Genomic DNA, 12,170 nt, shown 5'->3' with positions numbered 1-12,170 from the left:
GATACAGACTTTGTAGATATGTCTATTCAGTACTTTATTTATAAAAACAAATGCAAGTCAAACAAAGGTAAAAAGAAATTACCCACAGTTAGACAGTGGCATTCATATGTTATATTTAGTTCTCATCCCTCTCCATTCTTGAGCTCGTTTCTTCTTTCTAATTAGGAAAATACTAACGAATGACTTGATAATAAAAATGGAAAATATATAATAAAACTGGGGAAAGGAAAAGTGGGAATCATCCAGACTTTGTCATATTTTGTATTCCATTAGTGAATTAATAGTAGGCACAAGGGAGGACTTAGCCATGAGGATTTTAAAACAGGACTTAAATTTGTACAGAGGCTGCTGTGAAGATCACTGTGATTTTTTTTTTTTTAAAAAAGCAGCTGCTTCGTTTTCAGTGCTACAATCCTGACCTCTAGTGGTCATCCAGAAACAAAACCCAAAAGGTCCTAACTAGTAATGGTTACTCCAAACTCTTATAAAAGGTTGAACTTTTAAAGAGCCTACTTACAATATGAGGAGCAGACTAAGGCAAAATACTTTTTTGGCTAACATATGATATTCGTGCCATAAGTCCTATATTTAAATGGAGACAGTATTTACTTCTTTATATTTGCATAATAATTCTTTCTTTTTTCTGTGGAGGAATGCATTACTCTACAGATCATGGAAATAAGGTATTTATCAAAGAGAAGACAAAGGGATTCTGTTCTGCTTATCTGATAACATGCTACATCAGATCCAAGTAGCTTTGAAACAATGATTTTGGAATGAGACATACTGATACTGCATAGTCTCCTGATAAGATGCACAGACACAGCATTGTTTCTCTGGCATTTGTGTCAATAACACATCATAGCACCGTAGCTGGTTTTATTCAGTGGTTAGAATGTTGGTTCAATTCTGGCCAAGGGCACATACTTGGGATGCAGGCTCCATCCCCCGCCCTAGTCAGGGCATCTGCGGTCAATATGTCTCTCTCATATTGATGTTTCTCCTCCTCCCTTCCACTCTCTCTATATATCAGTGGGAAAAAAATATCCTCAGGTGAGAATTAACAAAACAAAACAAAACAAAACAAAAGAACACATCATCTAAATTTATTCATAAGGAAACATCAGACAAATCAAATTGAGGGACATTCTATAAAATAACTGGCTGGTACTCTTTTCAAAATTATGAAGTTCATGAAAGACAAACATTGAAAACTGTCTCAGATGAAAGAAGGCCAAATAGATTTGACAACTAACATTTATTTTTATTGATTTCAGAGAGGAAGGGAGAGGGAAAGAGATAGAAACATCAATGATGAGAGAAATCAATGATCAGCTGCCTCCTGCACTCCCACTGCCCCCTTACTGGGGATCAAGCATGCATCCCAGACATGTGTCTTACCAGAAATTGAACCTTGATTTCCTAGTTCATAGGTTGACCTCAACCAATAAGCCACACCAGCTGGGCACTTTCTTGGTTTTGATAGTTACTCTGTGGTTATGTAAGGCATTAACATTTGATGAAACCAGGCAAAGGATATGAAGAAACTCTTGGTGCTATTTTGGCAATTTTTTTTCTAAATCTGAAATAATTTCAAATAAAAAGCTTTCAAATACTATAAGCAGCCATTTATTTTGTTCACAATTTCCTAAGTCAGGAATTTGGAAAGGATTCAGCTGTGTGATTCATCTCTGATTCATGTGGCTTCAGCCGGGGCATCGGGGTCTGGAGGGGTCCCTTTCAGGGTGACTTTTCCCTCACAGGTCTGGCACCTGGGTGATCCTTGGCCTCTCTTTCTTATGGACAGCATCTCATCCTGCAGGCCCTTTGTCTTTGTTTGATTTATTGGAGCATGGGGGTCTGTAATCACACTTCTTACGTGGTGACTGGCTTCCAAGAGCCAGTGCTGTAAGAGATGGGGCCTGGAGGTTGTCAGTCATGAAGGTCTGGGCCCAGAACGTTGGCATAGGTTCACTTTCACCACATTCTATTGGTCAAAGAGGTAGCATAGTCTGCCCAGATTCTGAGAGAAGTGTCAGAAAATTGTGACCATCTTTAAATTCACCACAGATATCTAACCAATGCTGAATTTGCAGGAGAGGTGGAATTAGAAGGAAAAAACATGGAATTTTTTTTTTTTTTTTTTTTTTTTTTTTTTTGTCTGACAGACGTAAATTCTAATTCTGGATTTACCAGTATGATGTTTTCTCATCCCTAAAGTGTTAGCAGTAACACATACGCTATAGAGTTGTTGAGAGAAATTAAGTGAAAAGTATATATGAAAAATAAGATTTGGTTGTCAATAACTACTTAATTAGAAACTTAATAATTGCTAGCTTTCACTGGGTATTTAACAAGTGCTCAATACATTAATATGCTTTTTGTTTGCGGTCTCATTTAGTCATTCTCCTTCCCCGGATGGATGTTCCCTGTTGGATGGATCAGAAAGGGCAGCACCCATCTTCTCTGGTGTTAGCTGTATTTGCCTGTGCATCTACTCCACTTACCTTAGCCACTTCTGCTTTGATAATTTCTCCAGGCCTTCATGTTCACATGCTGTTGATTTCCCCTTTTGATCCCTGAGGACCGGGATGCTGAGGCACACTTGGCACTTTTGACACCACCTTTTCAGCGTTTGTTCTCGGCGCTGTCAATGTCAGCTTTGACAGCATCTCATGTAATCTGTCAGCTCCCTGAGCCCACGATTACTTGCTCATCAGAACCCGAGGGTGTGCTGTTTCTGTGGGTGCTCTGCACTCAGCCTTCTTTTGTGCAGGATTGCTTAGTTGTCGGCCTCCCCAGGAACACAGCGATCTGCACTTTAGAGCAATTATTTCATTTGGGGCAATTACGTGTAGGCGTTCTTTAAGCGAACATTTTCCCAGGCTGTGACTGAATTTTGAAACAGCAGATTCCCAATCTGATCTCAGTCTGTTGTCACTGGAGGAAGGTGGGGACCCTTTCTTTCCACCACAGCAGGGTTTTTGCCTCACATCCTGTAAGTGGTCAACTTGTATTTTCAAAATGGGAGAAAATAATAAAACTTGGTTTTGGTAGAAGTCACCTATTTGGTATTTTCACTCTCTTTTTGAAAAATTTACTTCCATTTAAATGGAAGAAATCACTTTAATCCTTTAGGAATTAGAGGACACATTAAGTAATACCCAACTAATTTATTCATTCATTCATTCACCATTGAGCCACCATCTCTAACTTAGTAGTTAAGAGTGTGACATGTAGAATGGCACTACTTAGGTAGGTTAAAATTTACTAGGTGTGTGACCTTGAAAATTTGACTTTAATTTCTCTAAGTCTTAACTTCCTGGGTGAAAAATGGAATTTAGGGTTGTCATGGCATTAAATAAGGACTCATTTTCAATATAATTAATTCAGATCTTGGCACATAGAAATATTCAGTGGATGTTGGTTCTTATTTATTTTCTTGCTCTTGGAGGTAGATCTTTTACTATCTTTATATATAAAGGCCTAAGTGACCAAACAACCGAACATCTAGTCACTATGATACACACGGACCACCATGGGGCAGACACTCAATGCAGGAGATGCCCCCTGGTGGTCAGTGTGCTCCCACAGAGGGAGCAATGCAGGGCTCATGGCTGGCAAGTGCTGCTGTGGTGGCACAAGCCTCTCCCAATCAGGACTGATAATGTGAACCCACAGGAAGTGCAGCAGGGCAGGGATGAGTGGGAGCCACAGGCAGCAGCAGGGGCAGCATGCAGTGTTGGACTGCTGGTTTGACATATCCCATGGGGTCCTGGATTGCAAGAGGGCACAGGCCAGGCTTAGGGACCCCACCATTGCACGAATCCGTGTGGGCCTCTAGTAATTAATAAGTGACCATAACATAGTAATTATTATTTTTGCTCTTAATAACTCTCCAGATGTTTTACCCTTTAAGTCCTCTTTGGAAACCTTATTTCCCCCTCAGTAGCAAACAGATTGCAGCAGATTATACATTCCTGCAAAAAGGAGGCACCTGGAAAATGTATAACATCTTTGTCTTTTAAAAATATGTTTCAAAAAATAAATGTCAGCTCAGTTAGGCAGGCGTTGGATCATGTAGGAGTAGGTGAACAGTTCCCGGTGTTAGAGGAGTGAACGGTGGTACACTTTGTTCATTTGATTGTTGGGTGGGATGCTGAGGCCACAACTTGCACTGACTTCGTCACATCGTAAATCCAACCTATTTGTAGCTTTTAAACTGACCAAATGCTAACTCAGGGACAGTTTCTGCAATTTAATGATAGCTCTAATTATATTCCTGTGAGAATGTCTTATTTAAAAGAAAAAAATAGATTTAAAAATATCAAACCTGAGGCTGTCTTTGTTATTCTCCTCTTAGAAAAAGAGGATATACTTTATAGTGAAATGAAGATCTTGATAGATTAGCAAGATTTTTCTGATTTTTAAAAGCTTAGAGATCTAAAAGGATCTTTGTTTTCATAGTCTGACCACACTGTTCTACTTTAGTTTAAGGCTGTGAAGTCTTTTACATTTTTTGTGTGGGGGATGGTTTTTTAATGGATAATGTCTTGAGCTTCATGTAAGCAGATACTGTAATACTTGCTTATCCTAAACTTTTAAAAAAATATACTTTATTAATTTTTTGCAGAGAGGAAGGGAGAAGGATAGAGAATCAGAAACATTGATGAGAGAGAAACATCAATTAGCTGCCTCCTGCACACCTCCCACTGGGGATGTGCCTGCAACCAAGGTACATAACCTTGACTGGAATCAAACCTGGGACCTTCAGTCCGCAGGCCAATGCTCTATCCATTGAGCAAAACCAGTTAGGGATATCCTGAACTTTTAAAAAGAGTTTACATTGATATATTTTTTTCAGGTTATGGGCCAAGATTCCTATACATTTTATAGGTTTAAAAAAAATCTATCTTCAATTTTATCAGATCTAATATTTTAATTTGGACAGCTGACCTTACAGGCTATATGTCCTAATCCTCTCTGCTCCACACTTTGGTTTTAGTTTCAACTTCTGATATCTATAGACTGTAATATCATATCACCAAACTAATTTGAATAAATTTTTCTTTTGGTGTTAGTGAGAGCAATTTTGGTTATTTAGAGATATATTTGGTGATGATTCTGTAATTGGTTTAGCTGGGTCCATAGAGAAGAGAATAAATTCCAGAAAGTTGGGAGAGCTAATATAGTTCAATCATTCAGTCATCAAATTAGCACCTACTATGTGTGTTCTACCAGCACTATATGGTGAAAATACCATTACTAGATGTTAGGCTTGGGGATAGAGTTGACCCTAGCCTGCTGCTAAATACATCTATACCCTTAGGCTAGTCAAGTTCATATGAATTATAATACACACTGTGAGCATCAATGAGACTTCACTATTCCTGTGAATGCAGGGGTGGGGGAGGGGAATGTCTGAGAGGGAAGTGAAGAATACAGCTGTTGGTTGAACATGAGTGGCGTTTCCAACGAGTGTGCTGAAGAGACAGGGAAGGAAAGACAGACAGGAGAAAGCTTAGAATAGAGAAATGGAGAAAAGATAGGCTTACATTTTGAGCGGTGACTAGAAAAACAAGAACAGAACCAGGTGGACTTGGTCCTGATGGCAGGTGCATAAGCACTCAGGTTGTGAGAATTCACCACTGCCCAGCAGTAGTGATGTGGGATGGAGGGAGGGTGGGTTGAGGCGGCAGATTTTTTTCTCTCAGTCTGCAAGTTTTGGCTGCAGTGGGCAGCAGTTAGAGGGTGAGGATGCAACTTGAGGAAAGCAAAATCTGCTTAATTGTCACCCAAATTTTAGATCTTTGGTATCTTTTTTCCTTTTTCTAATTGGTAAATAGTCTAAGGTCATTGCTTGAGTGGTAATGAACTATGTAAATAGGTTTTTGTCTCCTGGCCTGATTATACTTCTACTGCTTTTAGTTTCTTAAAGAATTAATTGAGAAAACTCAAAACCTCCAACCAAATATTTGTTGTTTATTATTTTCCCTTCCACCATCATATCATATTTTTGGTGGCTGACTATGAAAGATTACATTAGCAAATTATAATAGGAATGCATTCTAAGTACCTAGTCCTAATGTTCACTTCTGATTTTGTAGGTAGAAGAAAAAAAAAAGATGGTTTATTAGAAGTTCTTTGCATTGCATAATACATCTGATATAGTCCATGTCATAAGAGCTGACAGGTTACATTTGTGACCAAAATGATGAGGGTGCATCAGATAGACCCTGGGATTATGGGAGATATCAACTCATAGTCACCTCCTACTTGAAAGACTTTCTCCTCATGTATGATGACTTGCATGGCAAGGAAACAGGATATTCTGTGACAACTTCATTTCTGATACTGTCATCTTGAGCATTTCAAATTCCCTCTTCTTGAATTTAACATCTCTTCAGAATGAATTTGAGCTCAGAGTTCACAGTTCAGCTCCAAAATAGCTTCTTAACAAGCTAATTAATTTATTTCTAAAGAAATACTACTCTGGTTTTGAGAAGGAAAAAAAGAAAAGAAAGAAGAGCAACTCGAGATAGGCCTAATTACCATCTCTAGTTGTATAAATACTATTTTAAAGCAAGAACTGAAACAAACAACAAAACAATAATCTGTAGTAGAAATCCTGTGTGAAACTTACAACTGTCCCCATGCAGCTTGTCCCAGTTATCAGCAACACTATTTGTTTTGTTTTGCCTGACACTGATAGTTTAACATACAGACCAGGAATTTCAGTTAATAATTTTAGACTTCTGCATTACTGCCACCTTGACCCAGGCTCTCGACTTTTGCAAGCCTCAGGCTATGTACATAATCCAGAAATAGAAGGAAAACGATTTATGGTAAAAACAATGATTTATGTGAATATTCATTAAATAGCACCTCAAGTTTGCAATAAACCTCTCAGAGAAAGAAAATACCTTTTTTTTTAAAAAAATCTCATGATTATTGTACTAGAGGCCTGGTACACAAAATTCATGCACTGGAGGGGAAGGGTCCCTCAGCCCAGCCTGCGCCTTCTCACAGTACAGGGTCCCTTGCTTGTTACCTCCCACCTGCTTGCTGCTCCTTATTGCTCAGCTTGCTGCTCCTTAGCACTACTGTGGAGGTGGGAGAGGCTTCTGCCACTGCCACTGAGCTTGCCAGCCATGAGCCTGGCTTCTGGTTGAGCAGCGCTCCCCCTGTGGGGACACACTGACCACTAGTGGGCAGCTCCTGAGTTGAGTGTCTGCCCCTGGTGGTCAGTGCACATCATAGCACCGGTCGTTCTGCTGGTCATTCTGCCTTTTGGTTGATTTGCATATTAGGCTTTTATTATTATATATAGGATGTGAAAATGATGTGTAGAAGTCTTGGGGAAATACTTAATAAAATTGTGGTAAATGTGGCAATGTTGACTTTGAATCTTTTTCTTTTAATTTCAGCGTTTGAATATAATCTTTCATGTAGCCTTGGCTCTTCTAAAGGTAAGTCTGTTTTTCTTTTTAAGTTACCAAACTCTCTGACTTCTCTGCCCTGTGAACTGGGCATAAATCAATTTATAATCTCTAACTCATTTAGATTCTTAAACACACAGAAAAGATTTCATTGAGGAACTCTGCTCCTGTCCCTTCTTCCCATCCTCTTTTGTTGTTGTTTATTTAGAGTTTGTTTCTTTGTTTTCCTTATAATCTATTTAATCTTTCTGTCATAGCTCTCATTCCAATAATTAAAAAAAGGTTTTCATTCATATGAGTTAGATGATATAAAAGAAAAAGTAAAAACCTGTTTCTGTCAAAATGATGCCCTTTTTTTTCTCTCTTAAAATACGTCTTACCATAATAACATCCTTAGAGATAACTAAACATGTCATTGAATTATTAGAAAGCTTCTGTAACATACAGACTAAAAAGGAAACTGCTACATTTCAATTTGCAGTTCTTTCTCTGATAGCTAGAAATTTATAAGACACTTTACCAGTAGAATACAGTTATAATTACCTTGTTGAATTTTATATCAACATATCAATGCTGCTTTAATAGTGTGGTAACAGCAAGACATTTGCTGCAGAGTTGGTGAAAATAACCCAGTTAGTTTTTGTCCTTCAGTCAAATATGACATTTCGTTATTGAAAGTGATAATTACCTTATATATTAAAAGATGCAGGTTCACCTTTTCCCCAGTAAAGCATAGTGGTTAAAATCACAGCCACTGGATTTGGTTCTAATTTCAGTTCTAGTGACCTTGGGCAAATTAAGTGCTCAGACCCTGAGTTTTGAGATAATAATAGAAGCTAACTTATGGGATTATGATAAGAATGAAATAAGATGATACCTAAAAGTTTCTAACATAGTGTCTAGAAAATTGTATTGCCTAATAAATGTTAGTTGTTGTTATTGTGATTACTATTGTAGTCACAAGATAGCTCAGAATATTTTTCTAGGTTCCCCATCATGTTTCCAAATTTTCCAAAAGTTAATGACTTGATACCTTTAGAGAGCCCCTTGATGTTTTAGGAGAGCTTCCATGCTTAGCCATGGAAGACCTTGAACTAGATTTTAGAACAAAGGTATGACATCATATGGGTCTGTGCAACTCAAGATGCAGGTTGAAGCTCTTCACCTAGTATTCATTTGTTTTAGTGAAGTTCGCTAAATGTACTTTAAATTGTCTGTTTAATAATTTTGAGTTTAGATATGAACATTCTTTTTTTTTTTTAATATATTTTATTGATTTTGTACAGAGAGGAAGGAAGAGAGATAGAGAGTTAGAAACATCGATGAGAGAGAGTCATCGATCAGTTGCCTCTTGCACACCTCCTACTGGGGATATGCCCGCAACCAAGGTACATGCCCTTGACCGGAATCAAACCCGGGACCTTTCAGTCCCCAAGCCGATGCTCTATCCATTGAGCCAAACCGGTTTCGGCTAGATATGAACATTCTTATATGGAAGTTATTTTAGAAGTTAGGAAACTATGTACAATACCTTCAATAAAATAACAAATACATTTATATGTATCTTTTAATGAATTATGAATCTCTCTACCTCTAACTTTTTATTTCTTGTCATTAAAAAATAACACCACTTTTTAAGATGCTTTCTGAATAGGGCTGGAATAAAACTTTTAGAATGCCTTGTGACAGTATTATGTACTATAGGTTGAAAACAGTATTAAACCATAAGTGTAAGAAGTCTAACAGAGTTCTGATTTTTCTATCATATCTAATTTAAAAAATATATCAGATATCCCCTCTTTCCCATGATGCATTTTCTCATTTTTGTGGTGACCTTTCTTTACTGGTACGCTTAACACATGCTTAGTCTGTCGTTTGTGGCTAACCCAGGCCTTTCCCTCTGGATATCAGACCTGTACTCTGTGTCAGCCAATATGTATTCATCTGGTAAGTTGTCTTCTAATTCATAGGTATTTTTGGCCATGTTAACCTCTATATGACATATGTAGAGGATACTCTCTGGCCACTGGGCAGAAAGGCTTTTGTACCTTCTCTAGAAATAACGTGGCTACTCATCTGTTATTGCCTTGGAGAATTTGACCAGATAGAGAAGATAAAAATGGGAGCTTTCTCACTGCTACTGGCCTATATTTCTATCACTTTCTTATGTGAATCCCGGAGCTGACTCCACATAGAGACAGTGTAGATCGGAGAATTGAAGTAGACTTGACTGAGCTGATTGCCCCCATCTGTAAAAAGACTACAACAAACACATATGACACTGACTTTTAGCTTCTTAGCTAATATGCCAGATAAAAGACTATATTTATTTATATAAAAATAAAAGTAGGGATAGTTCAAAGTGCTTATGCTTATGGACCCAGTGGCAGAGAGGCTTCTGGTTCCTCTGAATTAGAAGTGTTTGTTGGGATGTGGGGAATCAGAAAGGAAAGTACCATTTCTGAGCACTTATTCTGTGCTAAGTGTTACCATAGGTTTCTCATTAGCACACAATAAATGTCCAGAGAAAACCATCAAATTCTCTCCCTGAGTTGAGACCTAAGAGGACCCAGGCCCCAGGGTATCTAAAGTCTTTTGGCTTAATAATGGCAAAACTGGATTTGTAGTGTTTTTAAACAGCTTCTTCCTTGTTGATTATGTTCATTCCCCTGGCTTTATTTATAAACTAGAGGCCTGGTGCATGAAATTCATGCATTTGGAGGGGGGTCCCTCAGCCCACCCTGCCCCTCTCACAGTCTGGGAGCCTGTGACTCAGGGGTGGGAAGTGACTCAGTGATCAGGGGAAGGTGATGCCCCCATCAGACCTCTGCTGCTGCCATTGCAGGCCTCAGCTGGCCCTGGTTGTCTGCGCCTTGGGTGGCCCTGGGTGGTTAGGCAGCCACCATCCAGGCTTGCCTGTGCCTCGGGACAGCCCTGGATGTCTGGGGGACTGAGGGAACTGAGGGACTCTGGAGGCAGGCACCCCGGCGAGGCTGAGGGGACTGGGCGCCGCCATCTTGTGGCTGTGGTGCCATCATCTTTGAAGTCAATTAGCATATTCCCTCCTTACTGGCTGTGGGCGCTGCCATCTTTGTGAGGGCATGATAGTCAATTAGCATATTCCCTCTTTATTAGATAGGATGTTCATTCTCCTCTTTATATTTAGCCTGCACTCAAATGTTTGGCAGTGGATTTAATAAGTCTGTTTAGATGTTTCAGAGGCACATCAAATCTAAAAGTCAAAACGAACCAATATGCCCTCCCAGACCTGTTCCGCCTTCTCTGTCACCTTCCCCCTCAGTAAAGGCACTCACTCCCCAGCAGCTCAAAGTAGAAACCTGGAAGCTATCCTCGCTTCTGTCTTCTCTTTTTTAAATCTCTGGCATCTAAGTGGATCCACCTAGATGAGAATGTGGGGCTCTGAACTCTCTGACCTGGACTGTTGCAGTGACCTCTTTCAATAAGAAATATTGGACACCTATCGAGTGGAAGGCACTTGGCTTTGGCAGTAAAGTATTGATGAGGACAGACCCCATATTCATGGATCCTGTGTTCTGATGAATGAAAGATAGTAATTGCACAAATGTAATGACTTTAGCATTGTGTTTGTTTAGGTTTATCAGGGAGAGAGATGTTGGTGCAGAGGGAGAAGAGTCCTCTTTCTTTGAATTAGCTTGTCAATAAAAATGCTTTAAAGGGTGATATTTGAGCTGAACAGTGAATGAAAAGAAGTAGCCAGCTCTGCCAAAAATCTGGAGAATGAGCCTTCTAGACAGAAGAAGCAAATATAAAGGTCCCACAGAGGGTTTTCTATGCTTAAAAAAGGAAGAACGCCTTTGTCTGGAGTGCGATGTTTAAGAGAAGTTGGTGGCTTGGCTTTGGTTTTAGCAGTGGAGCTAAGAGAAGCGGACACTGCTCCTCTTCCAAATACTTTTGGCCATTGTCCAGCCCCTTCCCACGTGGTCACCATTCGTGTCCTTTTAAAACAAATTTTGTTATTCGCTATTCAGCAAATATTCACCAAACACCTACTTGGAGACAGACACTATTTTATATGCTTGACTAGATTAGTGAAAATACTTGCCTCGATGAAGCCTGTGTTATAGCACACAGTTAATAACCAAGGAACATAACAAGTATGTAAATCATGTATATGAGAAGCAGTAGTGCTGTGGAAAAAGGAAAGGTTCAGCAGGGTAGAGGGCAATTGTGATTGGTTTTACCATGTTAAATAGGGAGTCTGGTTCACCAAGTAAGGGGCTGGAGCGGAGGGGGTTGGTCAAAGACTTGAGGCAGTGAGGGAGGGAGCAATGCTGATGTGCACAGGAACATTCCAGGTAGGTGGAAAGCCCTGCCCAGGCTGTGTGCTCTGAGAAGGACTATGGGAGGAAGGTCAGAGAAGTAACTGACCTCCTGATTTAAATCCTTTCAATGGCCTCCCACTGCTCTTGGTAAACTTCATTTTATAATGGAACCCACAAGGTTTTCATGGTCTGGCCAAGTTTAGCCCTCTTCTCATCTCCCCCTTTCCTCCCTCTCACTGCACTCTCTCAATCAAGTCATAATAATCAATTATCTCCAAAATCCTAGAGCAGGAATCCCTCCCATACCAGCAGGATAAATAAGAGACAATTAAAACAATGAGGGTTCTAATTTTTCTATACCCTTGCTAACCCTTATTATCATCTTTTTTATTATAGTCACTCTAGTGGGCAGCAAGCAGAATCTCTT

The 12,170-nt window shown here is 39.4% G+C and overlaps 1 protein-coding gene across 8 annotated transcripts in view; it reads left to right on the top strand.

Annotated features, from left to right (window-relative positions):
* Positions 1-12,170, top strand: part of RABGAP1L (RAB GTPase activating protein 1 like) — a 372,936-nt gene that overhangs the window by 248,586 nt on the left and 112,180 nt on the right. For 7 of the 8 annotated variants that reach the window (XM_045583198.1, XM_036442308.2, XM_045583196.1 and 4 more), the window contains one exon: positions 7,428-7,469. In XM_045583198.1, coding sequence (XP_045439154.1) covers positions 7,428-7,469 — 42 coding nt within the window. Of the gene's footprint in view, positions 1-7,427; positions 7,470-9,350; positions 9,355-12,170 lie in introns of all 8 variants that reach the window. The other variant, XM_045583201.1, reaches the window with a different exon arrangement.

The sequence above is a fragment of the Pipistrellus kuhlii genome, unplaced genomic scaffold (assembly GCF_014108245.1).
Source record: "Pipistrellus kuhlii isolate mPipKuh1 unplaced genomic scaffold, mPipKuh1.p scaffold_m20_p_18, whole genome shotgun sequence".
Taxonomy (NCBI): Eukaryota; Metazoa; Chordata; class Mammalia; order Chiroptera; family Vespertilionidae; genus Pipistrellus; species Pipistrellus kuhlii.
The sequence above is the reverse complement of the archived record's forward strand: the minus strand, read 5'-3'. Positions and strand labels throughout refer to the sequence as shown.